A 21632-nucleotide genomic window follows, 5' to 3' on the forward strand; every position below is an offset into this window, starting at 1 on the left:
ATGCAGACAGCACTCTTTTGCACCATGTGGCTGTTTTTCATAAAAGTTTGGATTTTAGCTGACACGACAGCGAGCATTGTTATAGGGCTACAGGCTGAAATATTGAGCTGACATTCAGTAAAAGCATTGCTGTGTTTTTTTTTTATTTCTGGTTATAATTTTTCTATATTACATCTGCCAAACACAATTATGTGCACCACTGCTGACAGGACAAGGTTGAATTGTTGTGTTAAACGATACGTGACAGCATTTTTAAAATACTTGTTTCATCATTCTCATTGTGGTTTAAGCGAAAATCTATCCACGTTCAGGGTGAGAATGGAAGCACATGAAGTGATGCACCATCATGCACAGTGTCCACTGTGTCCTCTGGAAATCTTGCGTTGCTTCAGTTGATCAGGTCTATGCTCAGCAATGTTATCTTCTATAGATATGATAAAACTTTAAAGTTGGCGTGTCTGTACATTGTATGTAAGATGAGTAGAACTTATCAAGATAACATACAGACTTTGTTTCATCGCAATCCGCAGACCGAAAGAGATGATATGCTACTTTCGATTTTAAATTTACTTTTAATTTTATCTCACACCTTAATTCTGCGCATACACATAATTTTAGTCCATTCCAAAATTCAAGAGATGGCTTTGTACATTTTGTAAAACGCGCTTATCAGTTTGCATTTAAATTCCACGGGAAGTCATGGCTACATCTGATATAACAATAAAATTAAAGTAATCTGACTACCTGAATCTATTAAATCCTATTCCAGGATTCAAACTGTAAAAGAGTGCTTCTGGGGAAGTTTTGGCGCTGTGATTACGTTTTCATCTTTCCGCGCGTCGGTCCTCGCATAGTCAAACCGCGTAGATGAGATAGGGGTATAACAGCAGGAATAACAGAGGGGGGTTACCGGGGGCGGGGCTTGTAGGACGACTTTCATACACACACACACACACACTAACAGATTGGGAATCACTGCTTTCTGGCTCACGGATTACATAAATTTTAGGAATAACAGATTACATTTTTGAAAAAATAGCTAAATAACTGAGAACTAAAATGGCAGACCTGATGCGTTAGATTACTTGTTACATCAAAAAATTAATCCAAGTACTCTAACATATAAGTTTGTAACGCGTTACACCCAACACTGGTCAGCACACTGCATGCTGAAGTCAAACCTAAAGGCGGTTGAACAAAATATTAGAGTTGCAAATTTTAAGATTTTGCAATGTAGGCACACTGGCATTTTAGCCCTCTGTAATTTTTACCATTCCGAAGTTTTGTATCATCAGTAATCAGTTTTGTTGTAACTGCGTTACAAAATTTATGCCTGATTGACATTTATCAACCTTAGTACTAATTAGTACTAGAAAGTAAATGCTACTAAAACATTCAGTAATATAGCAATATTTCTTTGGTTTGTCATATAAAAACGTATACTCATTACACAAGGTTTATAAATCCTTAATCTGGCACTGTTTTCAAAATTGAGGACTACTATCATTAAATTATAAAATAGACATCGAAAGAGTGCTCACAGTGTGATTAATGCAACGCTTCCTATGTATTTCCTCCAGCAATTAAACATAACTGAATCAATTTGACATATGGTTTCTGCATAGGTGTACCCCTTCATACAACCTCATATCTCATTGCCGCCACAGGGATTTCATCTCAGCAGGTTTATACGTTACCGTCTGTAATCAAATTTAGCACAGACATTAAGATTGGTATGTCTACCTCCTGGTTTACTCAAGCAGTGAAAAGAGATTTTGAATCCTAAAGCAGAGATCATCTTTTTATCTGATAAAAAAGTCATGTAGTGTAACAGGTAATGAGTTAAAGCTTACAGCTCTGGAAACACGCAAGCAGGAGTCAGCGTGGCGTGCTCTGTAATATTATTAGTCCATTAGGAGCGACATGAATGCTGCTAGAGCACACCAATCATTCATTAGCTCTTTAAACACACACACACACACACACACACACACACACACACACACACACACACACACACACACACACAGAAACCTTAATGATTAATAAGGCCAGATGGACATTTGGCTGGAGGATAAAATGCAGTGTGTGATTAACTGTAAGTCAGATGAAAGATTAATCGGTTATGCAGTTAAAGTCTTACCAACAGCAATAACTCAATGCTAAAATACACTTCCTGCTTCGTGCTGCAGTCGAAGCTGAATATATAGTGTATATGTGTATGTATTTAACACACCATCAAAAAAATTTACGTTGCAAACTTCATGCATTTCATGCACAATTAGAAAGGAGTTTAGCTTACAGACCTTCTCCTGAATGCCTTCATAAATCCCCCTGCTGATGACATCATAGTGCTAACACCTGGGGTGTATCAGTCCTAGAGTTTTCAAATGTGCATGAGTTTAAAGAAATGTTTGAGACACATAATGGTCATGACATAGTCAGAGTAAGAGCTCTGATCATTAGTTGTTTGTTTATCATTATAGCAATTTAAGGTAATATTGCCAACTCAAACACACTACTGGGAGGTATTGTTAGTCACTAGGGTGAAACTAAACGTGTCCATTGAGTCAAGAGCAGGAGCATCTTATTCCACTTTTTCTCATAATTTCTCTTTTTTTTGTATTAATTAATGAACAAAACGTATTTGTTTATTGTTTTCAGTAATTATGTAAAATCTATTTTCTGCTATCACTTAGAGCAGCATTATGGCAGCCAGAAACACATAGGCCCCTTATGGAAAACTTCATCTTATCAAACAGGTGCACATGTAAAAAAAAGAATTGTTTATACTAGATTTTACACTAGTGATATATGTTACACATTGAAATGCTGTGTAACTTGCGTTGTTGATTGTTTAAATGTTATGTCTTGTACAAAGTGGTAGTCCTTTTTCCTGCTAATCTTCTCTTCCATGCTCCGGTCCAGTAGGGGGCGACGATGCACCAACCACACCATAAAGTTAAAAGAAGAAGCAATAATCTCTCGAAAGGGGTAGTTCTTTGGTAGATACAAGCAGTATGTATTTTCTTCAAAAGCTGTGGCAAATTTTTAGGAAAATTATTAAGAAATATATTAATATATTTAAATTTTCTATAGTAACAGCTTAAATAGGGACTTGTATGGCAGACACTGTGCAATTTAATCACTTTTTTATTGGTTAGTAAGATTCATGAATCAATAAGCCAATTTTTGATGAATAAGTGATTTACAGTTAAGGTAAACTTACAAACAATAAATGGCAATCTGTCAATAATACAATGATGAATTACTTAAAAAGATTTGCCACAGATTTTGAAAAAAATACAGTCACTTTGGGATGTGTTCAGAGTTGACATAGTGGTGAGTTATTACCAAAATTACGTCCATCAGGATTCACTCATTGCGCACATCTCTAGATTTCAATTCTTACATTTAACATAAACCAACCCCCCCCCCCCCCCCCCCCCGCCCCAAATAAGTTCACTTATTTTGATTTCATGCGCCTGATTTAGACACGCTTTGGCTCCTGTGTTTAATGTTTGTACAGAATTTTGTGCACAACCCGCTGAAACACAGTAAGAACAGAACAAATATGAAATAATATTATATAGCTGGGGCAAGTGCTATTCTATTAGCAGCTGTTTAATAAAGACGAAAGCTATACTGTATGCTTAAATTGAAGTATTATTTAATTATAAAATCCGTTGATTGAATACTGGTGATAGCTATATAATTTTAAATCTTAATTTATGATTCCTTTTGGCACAGACTGTTTTAAAAACGAAACTGAAATTGACTCCGTTTTCTTCTTGCTACCATCCTTGATAGCATTCTTGGGTCCTACGGTGCTGTGTCTTCACTAAATCATGCATAAAATGCAAAAATCCCATCAAATATTCATAAATTGGCTTTGCTCGACTGTGCACCGACGTAAACAAGTTTTGGACGGTTCCTGGATATACGCGCAACTTAGCCGGTGGCCGGTTCAAGGCAAATTTCTTGCAAAATTTCTGTTCATTTAGGTGAGAATTTGTGAGGCTGGGAATTCGTCTGCTGAGGTATCACTGTGTTAGTTTTTGATTTGTATATTTATAGTTAGGTAATGTCATACTGCATATATTAATATATTGGGGGTGAAGAGTAATGCATAGTCATGGTCAATGTACACTTTTCTCACCACATACAGTACACACACACACACACACACACACACACACGCTGCCACTAGCTTTTTTTTTTACTTCGTTTCACATGCATTCCTTGCTTCTGTCCACTCAAATAATATTATGTAGTGTACATATTTTGAAACAAACGAGGAGGTATGAAAGAGACCTATTTAAACATGCATGTCAAGTTAATAACACTTATTTAAAAGTTTTTATTGTCACACTCACCAGTGGCTTAGAAAAGTAGAACCTGCTGTCGATCATGATGTCCTCCAATAGCTCCTGATCTGAGGAAGATAAACTTGCTGTTAAATCAATATTTTAATTCTATGTTTAAAAACTGCTCACAGTGGTGCCATGTTATTTAAGAATCCATCACATGAAACTGAAACCAATATTGTATTTAGTTATGTAATGAAACATTACATGAGAGTGAACTCCAATGTATGGAGTTGAGAAGTGCTTTATTACACTTGTACTGGAGTGATTTGTGAAAGGCCAATCATTTTTATTTTGGGCCATGGTCTCTGGGTGGGAGATAGCATACTCTTTCTCCATCATTAATTTGCAGCTTCAGGACCTTGACGACATGCCATAATTGATGAAATCATAAATAAACAAAAAACATCATTTAAAAAATGCATTTTGTTTTACTCAGAGTATCTTTGTGTAATATTTAAATTAGTTTGATGATCTCGATAATCATGCATGCTGCATGAGCATCAGCACAAAAAAAGATCTACATGTGTACACATTAAACATTTATATGTAATTTATGGTTATGTTTAACATGATACTTTACATCAACAAAACATATTAGTTTCTGTCATCATTTCAGTTTTAAAGTTATTGAAAAAAGTGTTTTTTCCTCTTTAAGAAAAAAAAAAGTGAAGCTAAAGACTTCCAAGACGTTACCATATTAGAAAACTTCTAGCTCCTGTTAGATGACGGCTGTCTTTCATTAAATCATGATTTGGTGGCTTTGCAGCACTTGTACTGCGTATGTACTTGAAAACTAAACAGCCTCTATCCCATAAGAAATACGGTTAAATTCTAAAATTTGACAGCTATAATTCAACACTTTCCAATTAAAAATGTGGCAATAATGCGTGCAGATAAAAACCAGAAGCCACCTATATATTTCACAGTTCAGATCCTGAAGCTCTTTGTCATCATTTTGTAGTTTTCCGAGCTGCAATAATGAGACATAACATTACTATGAAAAATAAAAGCAGGCATCTGGAGCTTTGTGAAGTTTCAAAACATGCAAGATTTTACAGTGCACTCATGAATTGGCATTTGCAGCCTAACCAGTCAGGGTGATGTAGCGTGATCTGTGATTTCATGTGCTTTTATTTCACTCTGGCTGTAGAATACAGGCTGGAACGAGAGCTCGTAAAAAATAGCGGCGTCTCCCAGAGCACTTGGGGAAAAAACGAGACAGAGAGGGAGAGAAACGGAATATTTGATGAGAGCAAAGACTTTATGAGTAATAAAGAGAAAGAGACAAGGGGAAGGAGAAGGGGAGATTACACGTCATAAAATATAACAGAATACGAAAAAGCGCATGACGTAGGAGAGATGTGAAAGTGAGAGAGAAAGGCAATGGAAATAGGATTTTATGAGCAATAAAGAAAAAAGGGAGGGAAAATGAGGTAATAATGATAGAAAGAGAGCATATGACAAGGAAAAATAAAGGTTTGGTGAGAAAGAAGGAGAGCACAGGAGCGTGGCAGGGAGAAAAAGAAGGACAGGGTACAAGACCATCATGTATCGTAGGAGAAAAATGAAGAGAGAGAGAGATTAGAGAGATGGAACGAGAGAAAGGAGAAACGGAAAAGAGCTGGAGAATGGCTGATGAGAGAGGAGGATCTGCAAGAGATAATTTAGGGAGAGAACGAAGGAACCTTTACAAGCTATAAAAAAGTGAAGAATGCAGTGCAGGGATAGAAAGAGAGAGCAAGAGTGCGTTCAGTCTCGGAGAACGCGCACGTGTGCGCTTGTGCACGTTTGTATGTTAGCGTTATTCTGATTGACAGCTTTGATGTGACCATCACTAGAGGGAAAAGTTGCCACAACGACAGGAACAAACACATAACTCATCTGTTCGAGACTCATCCATCACTACTGCGTGCATGTCTGTGTGTGTGTATCAATGCATTATAGGGAGGTGAAGGGCAAAGATCTTATGGGCCAAGTGGTACTGGAGATAACTGTTATCATAAATTTACTTTCCAGATTGAATGTTCACACACACAAGACTGGAAGGATGGATGCAGTGCTTTGGCTGCAGGCCAAATGCTTCTTCATGTTGTATGTACATCACAATTAGGTGCTCCAACACCACCACGACTTGCAACCAAACACACCAAGCAATACATTCTGTCACTGCTTTCCAACGTATTAACAATTTAAGCTGTTTATTGAGCTACCACTGGATTAATGATGTACAGCAGATCAGGCATCACTAAACGATGGACCAAGGTCGAGACCCGGACCAGGTGACAGTTCTATCCGGACCCTAATGCTTTTTTGATAAATTGATAAAGTTTTAATATACCAATAATCGAGCGACTTCTTTTCTTGTTGTGGGTGAAAGAAACAGAAACAAAAGCTCTGAACCTGAATACTGAACCTTCAAAGATAAATGGACAGAACAATGTACTGTTTACTCTTCCTGCGGGAAGTTTAAAACCAGTTTATCTCATATGTTCCGAAACCGTGGTGATGGTAAAAGGCAGTGATGTAAAGTGCCACTATGAGATAAAACACAGGTCAGAGCGAATATAACCGCAGATCTGAATCCTAACACAAACATGAAATCCGATCTCGGCTCAAAGGAAATTTTATTGGACCTTTTGGACCTTGTTAAATATTTATTAAGCATGATGTAGGGCATCGCTAACAGCTAAAAGGATACACGTCAAGTGAACTTTGTCCAAAATGAAAGGCATGTGGAGTCCATAATATTCCACAGGTTCATATTAAACAGGTCTTGCTAGTTAATAGGTGGCTAGGACACAGCAGAGTTGGAAATTTCAAGCTCTAGGCTTAACTCCTATGGAAATCCGGATAATGCAAAAATGGATGTTAAAGAATCATCAAGAACATTAATGCATTCATCATCTGTCACGTAGGCTCTTTATCTTAGACATGGTTGTGGTGGATCTGGAATCACAGGAACACTCAGTGTTAGGGCGAGAATGCATCCAGAGTGGACGACAGTCCATCACTGCGCACTACGCACACTTTCATTCACATTTAGTTTCCTTATTCCACCAAAATGTTTTTAGTAAACTATAATACCTGCACTGATGCTTTAAGTAACCTTGAGATTCCAAAGCATTCTCAAAGCATAATCAGGAAGCATCATGAAACACTGAATGGTAAAAGCGGGAAACATGATATTCAACTACATATTGTCTCCACCCACTAGAGCACACACTATACTATCTATCTGTTGTGCGGATTTTTAAAATGCGAACGGCTACAGGAATTTCGTGCCTCCAGGAGACTCCAGAGGAAAACAAGCCGTTGAAACTGTGTCCGAATGTGGATGTGAGAGTTCAGAGCTGGCTGGGTCTCAAGAATGCTACAGAAGGCCAGTGATAAATGAGAGGACAAAATACCAACAGCAAAAGACAGGGAAGAAGGAAAAACAGGCAGTGACAGATGAATACAACATCTCAGGTCCATTATTCTTTTTTATCTTTAGGGTTTGTACTCATTACACACACATTCAGTATATCAACCCATTCCTGCCACCCCATAAACATTCTCTATCTATTGCTGCATCAGACACACACACACACACACACACACACACACACGGCCCTCTAGGCCAGACTTTTAATCAGGTTCTTTAGAAGTGCTTGACGATTATACATCACAAGCAGGCTGATATTTACTGAAGCGCTTCACGCAGAGACACCATTGTACTGCTCAAGGGCAAGACGGCCGTAAAAACCGCTTCTTTCTGTTTTCTCTCCCGCTGCAGGCACTTATCCAGCCTAAGCTCTTCTCCTAAAAAGCCTTGAATTCCTGGCAGGCCTTAGATCCCTCACAGTCCTCATGGGAAACACAACATAAAATCCGACAAAAAAAATGTGACCCAATAATATGGTGATGTTAGCCTTGCAACACGTTCAATATTTTTGTATCTTCAGCACAGTTTCTGGTTCATCTAGCACCAAAAAATATGCAGATGAGAAAATGGAAAGAAGCATCCTTTTAGATTCCATACCGGTTAGCCTTGGACAGGGTTGCAGGGACACTTGGGGCCTCTTCCAGAGCTGGAAACAGACGGGACAAAGCAGGTGACCCCCTACTGGGAGGGGGATGCATTTGTTAACCAGATGCAGGACATGCACACAGAAACGGCAATCAAGTCTGGCCGGGAATCGAACCCGGACCCTGGAGGTGCAAGGCGACAGTGCTAACCACTGGACCACCATACCGCCTTAGACACTTCACTGTCTGAAAAGCAGTGCACTTTTTCCACCACCTGACTGCAAGAACATCATGTTTATTCCACCAGTGTGTGGCAGAAATAAAATAATATGCAAATCGAAAACCAGGAATTACAGAACACTTAAACATCAAAAGACTAAAACAAAGAGACTAATCTAAGAAACAGTGTTAAATTAAATCAGATGGATCCAATCAAATAGATCAAGAAACACTATTCTCTTAAAGCATAAACACAGAAACCAGAAACCAAAAAATACACATGCAAACACTGAGACCAAGGGGAAAAATACACCTAGGAACAAAGAACACAAACCAGGAAACATAAAAACTGGAAATACAAAATAAAAAACAAGAAATACAAAAATAGAAAGTTTGATTCAAACAACATAAGCTATGATTTTGAAACCAGGAGTCACAGAACATTAAAAAAGTTGAACACAAAAAAACAGAGAACAAACACAAAACACTTCAACTAGGAAAGACAGACAGAAAATACAGAAACAGAAAATGAGAAAACAGGGAAACCATTATACACAGATGACACTTCTCTTAAACCATAAACAAGGAAACAAATGCAGCAGGGTACAGTACACCCTGGATGGGGTGCCAAGCCATCACAGGGCACATAAGTACATGCTCATTCAGACGAACCACAAGCAATTTTGAAAACATCAATTAGCCTAATCTGCATGTCTGTTGGCTGTGGGAGGAAACCGGAGTCCCTGGAGGAAACCCACCATGTACAAAGACTCAAGGCAGGAATCAAACCCTGACCCTGGAGGTGCGAGGCCACATTACTAACCACTACCACACCACACAAGGGAACAGAAACCGGAAAACTTTACTTAAAACAGTATTATGGAACCAGAGGAAAACCAAAAAACAAAACATTTAAACCAGGAAACATAAAAAAAAAAACATCAAGTACAGGTATCGGAAAAACAAACAAACTAACTAAAATTGGTTACAAAGAATAAAACCAAGGCGGAATCAAGCAGTTACAAAACCAGGCGATTCAAACCAGGAAGCATGGATCATGGAAAGCGGTTCTCATTACTTCTCATCTGTCATCGCAGGCAGAGCTTATTGTCTCTCCTGCAAGAGATGTAATCAGTTGTACATCTGAGAAACCAAGCCGTTACTAACTGATCGTTTTTAAAGAGTACCTCTGTGCCATCGGAGTGAAGCATTACTTCTTTCCAGCGATGCGACACTTCAACAGCAATGGACATTACATTAGTGACATCTCAGTTGTGTCGCTAGTCATTCTTACGGGAGCAACGCTGTAAGAGCAAGCTTGATTACGCTCTCGGATCTTCAGAACCCCATGGAATAAGCATCATCAACCATTTTAAATATCCACACTCCTCAATTCCTAGAGGCTCAGTAGCACTTTGCTTTCACTACTGAGGAACCAGGTAATGATGTATATCGTTTTAATATGTATATGTATGTATATCTTCATAAAATCCCGGAAGAGAGCCAGAGTCACACTGGAAGGATACCACTTACATGATTTCACCGCTGCTTTGATTTTGTTCCTTCTAAGTGGACAAGTGGACTCGAAGTTTATAACTGCTTGTACAGGATAAAGAATACAGTTCACTTTTAAACTAACACTTTCTAAGAAGTCCAACTATCACTACTTACCAAGTTCGAAGGGTATGAATTCCAGGCTAAGGTCATGCCATTAAAATCAATGTTAATTATTTCAATAATACCTTTCTCTGATTTTCATCTTTAAAGAAATCTCTTACCATTACAAAATTTTGCACAATATATATATCTATATCCTGGTGAACCATCAAACTACATAGTGGAAATTTTAGAAAAGTACAGGTTTACGCAGTATAAAGTGGGTTGATATGGTAAAAGATTCAAAAAGTTAAAAGTTAAGTTAACATTTTTAAAAGGAGTTTCCAGTTTCAGGTGTGTTTTTTTTGTCTTATTACTTAATCAAGGGGAAGAAAACAAGAAGAGGCTGGTGAAGTTTTGTGGACATGTCTTGTGTAGTAACACGTGTCAATCTTTGTCGGGTTTTTTTTCATCTCCAAAAAAAAAAGGTGTAAGAGGAAAAAACCTATTTGCCATGTGCTGTTATTGGAAATCATTCAACTTCAGATTGGTAGCAGTTAGTCAATTTCTCACTGGGCTGCATCACACCACACAGCCATGGATTACACTCCTAGCAGCACACCCTATCATGTTTTATTCAACAGGAATATTGGCAGTGCTTTAATATGGCGACCATATCACAACATAGCCCTATGTTGAGGATAGTGATATACTACAGCCATGTATATAAATATGCAACATACTGCCAGACGGGTAAAGCTGAGACATGAAAATTAATTTAAAAAAATAAGCTAATAAACACATAAAAAAAGCTATCATGCTCCTGGGAGACAAATGGACAGCCTTAAAGGTCGTTCGTCCGATCGAATCGATCGGCACCTGTGCTCATTTGCATGCCATTTAAATCGGGAGTAAATAACGAGCGAAGCAGGGGAGGTGTGCATGTGCGGAAAACTAAGCATGCTCTAGAGATGACTCCTATACTGAATATAGTTTATAAGATGACTCCTATATAGTTTATAAGAGAAATGTGAGAAAAAAGATTGAAAGTTAGAATAAATAAGAGAGAGAGAGAGAGAGAGAGAGAGAGAAGGCCTCATTGAAACCCTGCTGAGTCTCCATAGCACTATCAGTTTAATCTGACACCCTGTCACAAACACACACATTATGATAATCACAAGATCGTAAGATCAATACACGCAACGTTTACGATGCCTGACACGCCTTACCTTCACTGTGGCATGGCATCTGTGCATTTGTGTGTACGTGTGTGTACGTGTGTGTACGTGTGTGTAGTGTGACAAATTCGTGCATGCTTGAAAGTGATATGAATGTAAATATCCTTAAGCAATTCATTGTGCCACTATGTAATTCTAAATCACCTCTTTAGAAGTATATATATATATATATATATATATATATATACAGTGCCCTCCACAATTATTGGCACCCCTGGTTAAGGTGCGTTCTAATAAATTCATTTTTATTGCAGAAGCAAAATCTCACACGGAAAATTGTAGGGGAAAAAAAACTAACTTTTAAAGTTAAAATGAATGGAAGTAGCACACACCTGAATCAAGGCTCTATACAAACATAAATCCTTTTGGATCCTAAACCGAAAACATTTAAAAGCCAAATCAAAATTTCAAAGCCAAAGTTTCACCCTTTCAGTCAAGTAACAAGGTGTGTAAAATTTCCACAGTAGCAGCGACAGGTATCTGAGGTGCTTAGATTACCAGGGGAACCTGTTTCTGCTACTGTGGAAATTTCAAGCAGTTAATATATATTGAAAGATGGAGCACGGGGCAAAGTTGTTAGCATTGTGCCCTCGCTCCTCCAGGTTCAGGGTTTGATTCGTGCTTCGGGTCTGTGTGTGTAAAGTTTGTTTTCCCCATGCTTGATGGCGCTACTCACACACTCCAAAGACATGCAGATTAAGCTATATGACATGTGCATGTGTGTGGCCTGGTACCCTGTCCAGTGTGTATCCTGCCTTGTGGCAAAGTCTTCTGGGATAGGCTCCAGGCCCCCCGCGATAGAATATGAATGAATGAATATTGAAAGAAAAAAAAAACAATAGCTTACAGAACTTATAGTACTCAAATGTATACAGTATAGCTTGGGAATATAAGTAATTTAATTAATGTACACGGTGCATCCTGTCATTACTAAAGAAATATATATTCCGCAGATTAATAGTCATTAATAAATTTAAAACGGATCAGAAAATACTTCCAAAGGAAATGGTAAGTTAATCTCTTCTGTTGTTTTTCCATTCACTTCATCAACTGCTTGCCAGTGTGTGCATCCAAGTGCATCCATTCACTGTGCAGAGGGGACGGAAGGACAGAGGGAAACGTGATAGTACAGCAAGGCTGTGTTCAACAACGAGAGTGTGTGCAAAATGTTCACGAATGTACTATGGTTTAACAGTCTGATTTACTGTTCTGATTACTGGAATAATAAGAGGACTCATAAATGAGGACTAACTTGCACTCAGGAACATGGACGACCACACCGCTGCTAACACACTTACTGTATCAGTACTATTTCATACTTTATGTTTCAGGTCACGATCGCCACTGCCAACTGTCTGAGTAAAACTAGTCGTAAAACGAAAACCAGGTGCGTCGAGGATCATTTCATTCGCCATCTGGAGCCCTGTGAATCACGAATGCCAAAATATAGGGAATTCTGACACCACAAGGGATCCTGGTAAACTGTATGGCTGGGAATTGCTCCCCAGGGACACTTCTAATCTCTAGTCCAACAGGCCATTTTTTTTGTAGGTAGCCTATTTTTAGGTTTATTTTGCAACCAATACTACAGTATTATTTCATCTCTATATGTTAATGTACAGTATGTATTTGTACTAGTTTATACATAGGGGTTAAAGGCAAAAATGACTTACAATGCAAACAAACTTCATGTCTTCACATCTATAGGAAATTAACTGACTTGAGCTGGAAAATGGTGCAGATGGGTTCGACAAACTGCTAAATGTTTCTCGCAGATTCCTGATAACTGCAGAGATTTAAATTTCAGAGAAAAATAGATTTAGCTTATTGCACAGAGTTGCCTAGGAGTATCGTTATGGAATCATTATGGGACGTGTATACATTTATTTCCTTGCAATTGGCATGCACACAGATTAGCGAAACAAATGTATGCAAATAGAGAAAAACAACCCTCATGAAGTAATAGATGAGCGCAATGCCAGATGCAATTCCTCAGTTATTCCCTCAGGAGACTGGATGTACCTGCGCATACAGTACATTTATTGTATATACAGAAATGAGGCAAAAACGTCCGCTATAAAGAGCAAGTTTTACATAGTGAAGGAGATGGACAGAGAAGCACAATGTATATTTGGATATGGATATTCATGCAATAGTAATAATAATAAAAATCTTATTACCTTCATTAATTGCCCACATGGTGTGTTTCTCTCATGAAAATTGCCAAAAGAAAAGGATGTTTTTTTTTCCCACCAGGGACACTTTTCAGATGACTATTACTCCCGTGTTAATGCCTCAAGGTGGCCAGTCCTGCATTTGGCCAAAATCTTTACCCTAGATTAGCAATAAAGCATAATAGACCTCTGTGAAAGATTGTGGTCTGACAAAGTAGGATTTTAAAGTGAATATCTACCTCTGGAAAGTCATCCATTTGGAGTGTTAAGGACACTGCAGCCTAATTTTGCCTACATATTCTGAAAGCATGGGTCGAGTACCCTAGGGTAGCAATTCCCAGCTCTATACTAGGGGTTCCTTAGGGAGAAAATAGCTGTCAATGTTCACTGTGTTGTCACATTCTTGATTCATGAGTAGAATATGTGGGCGTGTCCCCTATAGATTTGAAGGACCAAAACTTGGTTCATTAGGAGCTAGGGCCTAAGATTTTGCATGTGTTAGTTCGAGCCAGACTCACGAAATACTGTTTCAGTCAAATTACATTTACTCTTATCCAGAGCGACTTACATTTTTATCTCATTATACACCTAAGCAGTTGAGGGTTAAGAGCCTCGATCAAGGGCCCAACTTGGTGGTTGTGGGATTTGAACACAACCACCAAGTGGCTTCTGAACCGTCGTCTAATGCTTTACCACTGAGCTACCCGAGCCTTGATCCACGATATGCCTATACCGATACAGAATTTTGAAAGTTCTTGCTTTTTTCTCCAAAGTAAAATCAAGCGTAGGGGTAGGTAGGGTGTAGGGATAGCACTCATAAGCAACAGGAATAACTAATTAACAGGAAGAACCCCAACCAAATAGTAAACCCAGTGTGTGTGTGTGTGTGTGTGTGTGTGTGTGTGTGTGTGTGTGTGTGTGTGTGTGTGTGTGTTTGTGTGTGTGTGTGTGTGTGTGTCTGACGGCCATATTGATTTTAGAGCTTGGTTCTGCGTTGTTGCAGATATGGGGTGATGGGGTGATTAGGCCTTTCCCAGGTGTGTCGTCTTATTTAAATGTGTTCAGCGTACAATCGATAGGAGCCTTATCATCCTCCCTGAGTCCCTGATGATCCACACATACACACACACGGAACTTGACAGATTGCAAAAGATATCTGCTGTGTAGTCTAATCTTGAAAGCTTTCTAATGTCCATTTCATGACAACAAGCCCCTCCCACCTTTGCCCTCTATCTGACATGTATTAGTACTAGACTGTGAATCATGAATGTGCAAAAACTAAAGAGAGATGTTTCGTAAGTGAAATTCTGATTAAGCAGCATGTGCTGACTAAATTTTAGACAGTATTCTGTTTATAAGGTTTACATTAATATACTCTGTATTTGCATTACTCTGAAAAAGTATTTTTATATTAAATTTTAATATAATATTAAGAATATAAAGATAACCCGAGGATAAACAAAATGCAGTTTTTAAATTATTTAATTTATTAAGGGGAAAAAATCTGCCTGCCCCTATGTGAAAAAGTAATTGCCCCCTAAGCCTAACAACTGGTAGTGCCACCCATAACTGGCAATTACTTTTTCACGTGAAGGCGAGGCAGGCTTGGGCAGCTTTTTTGCCTTAATAAATGAAAGAAGCATCATTTAAAAACTGCATTTTGTTTTTACACATGTAATATTAAAATTTGGTGATCTCAATCATTGAAGTGCGAAAAATATGAAAAAAGGCACTGTAGCTTTCTAACTTTGTAACAAAAAGATGAAAGAGAGGCTGTAAAGGAACACCCATGAATGCGCCACCAAAGTCATTTACGTACATGGGACAGTTTATCTGGCACAGGTTTTACACCAGGTACAACTCCCCCATTTCCTGACTGGGCTTTGTGACCAGTGGCTGGTTTGTACAGGATTTAGGAAATGCCCAAGCACCTAACAGAGGCAAACCCAGACCTCAAACCCCCAACCCTACAATCAGCAGCTCAACCACTTGAGCCACCACCGCCTGTAGATGAGATGAGTATCATATAGTATTATGTAAAATTCTTGCTCGCTTACATAAACAGCACTTTATGAAAACCGTCAGCACTCCAGCATCAAAGATGCAATCTTGCATTAATGAATCGGAAAAGCTTCACTTGTAAAATGCTGCTTAATGAATATGGAGTCCTGGGAAATGTGGGTTTAGCGTAAAGCCCCTACTAATACCAGGTGTGCCTAATGGATGCGTTCATTTCCTCCTCCTATCTCAAAATCTCTCTACTTTTCTACCACGTCCGCTTCTAATCTCTTTTATCTGTGCGTTTATCACTCCTCCACTATTCTCGAGCTCCCACTCGCCTTGGGCTGCCCAGACAGCAGATCATTGGCTAAATTGATTTGCCGCATTGTGGGTAATGGGATTCCTCCTGGGCACGCCAGCCTTTTCCTACTTCTCTCCTCAATCAACCTATCAAAACTCGTTTCACTCTGCCGTTGACACCTTGAGTGCAATCTGTCCAGGACACACACACACACACACACAGCCCAAGCTGAAGCCCAAGCAGCTAACACATAAACATCTGCCACTAAAATTCTCATCGAATCAGGCTCAGGACATAAGCACGCCCCTTGTGGAATGCACTCAGTCTCTGGTAGTGACAACTCGTAGCTGCCATAACCAAGGAGACGGATTTTACAATCCGGTGGAAAAGGTTCCTAAAAGGGTATTTTTACGAGAGCTGACTTACCAAACACACCAGGAACAGGCCCCTATACCGACATACTATAAATGCACCTTCTGTGCCATCTGTGAACCAGACAGAAGTTTAAGTGCTGGTGAACTGGAGGTAAAACAGATGGAAGGCATGCTGCTTTAGGAAAATTATCACCTTTACAAAAACTACCAACCAAAACTGACTTATTTTCCATATTACACCAGAAACTATATGCGTACAAGCTGTATTATTATTGTCATATCGTCCACCCTATGGCATGTGTGTTCTTCCATACTTCAGATAAAAAGTGAAAAAAACACAAACCTCTAAAGTTTCTCCAAAAAATTACAACATTTTGAATACTGTTGATTAACAGTCAAAGCCCTCAGTGGGAGTGAAATACTTCCTCTACATGAGACATCAGTCCTTTATTTAAACGGAAAGCATGTTACGTTCCCGTAACGCATGTGCAAACATGTGAGGGCCAACAAACCAGTCAGCAGATTCAGATAATTTATGCCGAGTGTGTGTTATAGTAAGGATCACTTTATCCATATTGGTTTTCCAGTAAGGAAAAGAGTAGGTGTGGCTCTTTTCACAAATCAAGGGCTTGCTCAGCTATGGTTAATATAGTGCAGAAATAACATGATGTAATGAATGGATGGATGGATGGATGGATGGATGGATGGATGGACAGACAAACTTTAAATATCCCCCACTCCATTTTATCTGTTGATGAAATACCTGCTTTAGAAGCAGACCATGATGACGGCTTCTGATCACTGATGCCATGAAACTTAGCAGCGTGAGAACATGTGCAGTGGCAGTATGGATGCCACGTGTCTCTTTGCCTTCATTGGAGAAAGTGAGACTGCCAGATAATCTAGGCATAATCCAAACCTCTAATGAGGCAAGACACTTTTTGACAGACCTTGTGCACACTGTAGGTGCTACAGACACGTCAAATGGCAAAACCACACATTCATATGATTTGCTTTGAACTGCATGGCCGCTTATCCATGTGAAATAAATCGAATATATATCAAAGTTAACTTGTTCCCTGGACCAACCAATCTTGCTGCACTTTTCCCTGTGCTGTGTTTTTACTGCACTTGAGAAACAACATGAGTTTTGTTCAAGACTGCAGAGGGTAATCCTTGGTAACCAATTACCTTCGGCTACTTTATATGGAAATATAAATAACGGAGAAATTATGTTAACAAAGACCAATTTGGTGAAAGTGCATACAAGAGATAGATGCAGCAAGAGCGAGAGAGACCACCAATACTGTACATCCAGTTCAAATAAATATAGTGTTAGGATTATTATTATTAGTAGTAGTAGTAATAAGACAACAAAAACTGATTGGACAAGCAAATGAGATGCATTAATATACACTTACATTTGAGCGTGCTGAAGGCCAGCTCGTAGGCTGTTCGCTGCCAAACCTCATCCTTGACCTTCAACAGTGTAACCTTCGACTTCTTTCCGTAGCTGATGATTCGGTGAGCGGCAGATTTGTCCTGTTGAGCGTTTTGGAAAATGGCAGCAGCGTCAAGGTAGACATGGTCGGGAATGCTGTTCGGATTCCACTCTAGAAGGGAGCAGGGGTCATGACCCAGGTCCGGAGGTGATGGGGAGTTCCACGGCGTTAACGGTGATGAGAGTTCTGTTCGGGGTGAATGTTTGAAGGAGTGAGACAAAGCGCGACGAGGAGCAGCTTGCTTCACCATTCTGGCACGGTTGTCCTCTTTGGATCAGGCGGAGAAAGACACCAAACACAAATTACAGTATATAGGATTATAGGATTAAGGAAATAGGATTAAGTACACGCACATGAGCTGGTGATGCACTAGCGCTTAAAAGTGTTAATAAAGTTTATTAAACAAAAATCAGTCAACTCTTCTATCAAGAGAATCCTAGCAGGTAAACAGCAAAAAAACTTAACCATGCCACAATGACAGGCCAATTAAATTTTTTTTCATTTAATACCATCCAGCGTAATGTAACCACCAGACAAAAGTATACTAAATTAAGTCTAGGTTGCTTTGCTTGGTTTATACACTGCCTGGACAAAGTTGCACATGCGAAGATTTCATTCAGACACGTTTAGCTTGGATTACAGCAAAGAAATAAAAAAAAAAAAAGTGTAAAAATTCCTTACGCTCCCAGAACCACTCTTCCAAAATTAGAGTCCTGGAATATGGCCATGCCATCAGAGAAAAAAAACTGTGATACCTGGTCATTTAGTACATTCTGAAATGGCGATTTTTTTTGGGGGGCCAGGCAGTGCATTTCACATAAGTCATTTAAAGCTGTTATTTTTTTGTGTAAGTAAATAAAGGTTTTGTCTTTAAATTAGTTAGAACTCGCTATTTCAATAATATCTTTAGATTTCATACATTGGAGGATCATAAATCAGTCTCAGAAAAACTTTTGACAAAAACTATTATGACAAAATTTTAGAAAAATGGGGAATTACGTTTAGACCTCCAAAAAGACCCAGATGCTGGAAAAAAAGCATCACTCAATGATGTCACTCACTATAATGTCACACAGAAAGTTTTGAACTACTTAATCACAGCTGACCTGTTTAAGATATCAAAAATCCCTCCACAATTTTGCATTCTCAATGTATTGAAATCACATAGGCTTGGTTTGATGTGGCAACTACATAAATCCCCTAGAAGGAGTACATCAAAATTCATTAAATATTCATGAAATAACTCAAGGACTTACTGTTGAGTAGAGTTGTTCAGTTCAATGAGCTCTAAATGTGTACCGTGTTACATGTACATACATGCAGGTGTGTATGAGCTATGCAGCAAAATCTGGTGTGGGCGTGGTTCAGGGTCCAAACTTTCAGGCATCCTAATGGCAGCAGATTCAAACCCACAGTATTTGCCAATTTTCATAACTTTTTGACCATGTTAAGACCCCCCCAAAATGATCACTCACTCACTCTCTCATCTTCTATACCGCTTTATCCAGTATTTAGGGTCGCGGGGACCTGGAGCCTATCCCAGGAGGATTATTGCACGAGGCATGGTACACCCTGGACAGGGTGCCAACCCATCGCAGGGCACACACACTCACACACCCATTCACACACTACAGGCAATTTGGGAACGCCAATTAGCCTAACCTGCATATCTTCAAACTTTGGGAGGAAACCCCAAAAATGATGTTGGAAAAAAAAAATCCTTAGAAAAACAAGCGGACTCTCACACACTATAACTACATAGGGCTGATTTCATAGTGCTTGGGCTCTAATTAAAGTGTTGAGTAGAAGTGAAGTTATGAGCAGTTACTGTATGTGCCAGATTACTTCACATCATCTAGTGTTTTTTTTTTTAATGAAAATGTGACACAGCATGGCTTACTCCAAAAAAGGCAAGTAGACTATGAAAACTGAACCTTCAAAAATGAATAGACAGATTTTAATATTTTTTTAGTCCTCCTGCAGTAAGTTTAGAACCAGATTCTGATGAGCAAAAATGTGAAGCGCCACTATGAGATAAAAGGAGTCATTAAAGCAAACATATCAGCAGCAGTCCGCGGTGAGGGCATGTAAAATACCTGGCGGAAGAGCGCAGTGTTATGCTCTTAAATCAAATGTTAAGTAAAGGCGATGTTATGAACAGTTATGTGCTAAATTATCACAGCATCATGCAAAGCTGTCTGGACACAATTTAATAAAACCTTTGCAGTACTTTGGTATCTGCCTGAAGTTTAACCTGCACCATAAGTAAAATAAAAATGTTGAGTAAAAGCGATGTTATGAACAGTTATGCGCCAGATTTTATAATCTACTTTACAATAAGCTACTAATAAGATACTTCCTTAATGTAAACAAACACCTGCACCAATAGATATTAATTAGAAAAGTTCAAATAAATATTTTGTACTGGGATCAGTTCATATTTTTACTGGTGAAATAACAGCGCTGAAGTGGTATAAGTGAATTCTAACGCGCTGGAGGCGTTTTTTTTACAAGACAAGAATAAAAAATATCACTGATTATATTAAAGCTGATCAGCTTATTTTTAGCTTTAACCGTTTAAATATTTCCACAAACCTTTTTCCAGTCAATGACGGGTTTTAATGCTGGTTTTAATGCAAATGTTGTTAATAAAGTAAAAGCCAAGGAAGACTAAGAGTAAGGGTGATACAAGTGTGACACAACAATAGTGAACAAGGAATAATCATGGAGCTCACGTGACCAACAGCAGCACAGATGTCAGCTCAAATGACTGATATTTTATTTATGTATTTATTGTTATTGTTTTGCATCCAATTACCAATCTCAAAATCAGTGTAGTGACTTATTATTAAATATCTCATGTATGATTTATGACGTCACGTTACACATGAACTCAGTAACTAAGCCATACTGTTGGTATTTTTACCTGAGTCAAATTCATGACACCCGAGTCAAGTGCAAATTCTTTCCGTTTCAGCGGCAGAGTTGTACAATGTGTGTGTGTGTGTGTGTGTATATACTCACCAAACTTTCAGAAGAAATCTTTCCGAGAAGGTGTGAATCTTTCGTGTAGATGTGCGCGCTCACATACTCCACTACATAGATTAATATTTAATATTTAAAACGGTAACGTTCACGCGAATTCGCTGTCAGTTGGTTGATATCGGCGTCACTGGACGTGTCTCGACATTTTGTTTTGTTTAAATCTCTGCCTGACTTTTTCTTCTTCCGCGCGATATTAAAAAAAAAAAACTTAAAATATGTTCTTTGGCTTTCTTTGTTGTGTAAATTGTTTGTTAGAACTCTGCTAACTCGCTAATAAATTCCTAAAGCCGGAATAAACGCGCTGGAACGGGAAGCTCTGATTACCATGGCAACGCTATGCAAAGGGGCGTGTGTGTCCGCAGGACCGTAAGACACGGGGGCGGGGTCTTATTACCATAGTAACTTCATGCAAATTAGATAAGTCGTTATGATTGTAACGGATTGTAAGATTATGCAACAAAGGTTTTACGGATTTGGTTTTTAGTTTACATTTTTTTATGTATTTATTGGGGAACTTATTTGCTGAAGTCAGTGAGTGAGCAAAGCCATGTTGTAACTATGAAAATGTAAAAAATAAAGACTACTTTTGAAAAATATGTGTTTGCATTTGTTTGTTTGGGTATTTAATAAATAAATAAATATTACATAAATAGTTCTATATAATACCATAATAAATAAATTAAAAGAAAACACATGGATAAAGTATTATATAAACAAACAAACAAATAATACCAAACTTAAAAATTACACTAGAAAGTATATGTACATTAATAATTGGAGGCCTCATTTGTTTATTTTAAAGAA

The 21632-nt window shown here is 38.5% G+C and overlaps 1 protein-coding gene across 1 annotated transcript in view; it reads right to left on the reverse strand.

The window, feature by feature from the left end:
• The window catches only part of LOC128544820 (putative methyltransferase NSUN7), a 47436-nt gene extending 26312 nt beyond the window's left edge, over positions 1 to 21124 (reverse strand). Inside the window, exons 1-3 of the mRNA XM_053515106.1 lie at positions 20808 to 21124; positions 17703 to 18050; positions 4377 to 4435 (exon numbers count right to left, since the gene is read on the reverse strand). Of these exons, the coding sequence (XP_053371081.1) occupies positions 4377 to 4435; positions 17703 to 18033 (390 nt within the window). The 5' untranslated portion in view covers positions 18034 to 18050; positions 20808 to 21124. The remainder of the gene's footprint in view (positions 1 to 4376; positions 4436 to 17702; positions 18051 to 20807) is intronic.
• Between the last annotated feature and the right edge of the window lie 508 nt (positions 21125 to 21632).

The sequence above is a fragment of the Clarias gariepinus genome, chromosome 16, assembly GCF_024256425.1.
Source record: "Clarias gariepinus isolate MV-2021 ecotype Netherlands chromosome 16, CGAR_prim_01v2, whole genome shotgun sequence".
NCBI classification, from domain to species: Eukaryota; Metazoa; Chordata; class Actinopteri; order Siluriformes; family Clariidae; genus Clarias; species Clarias gariepinus.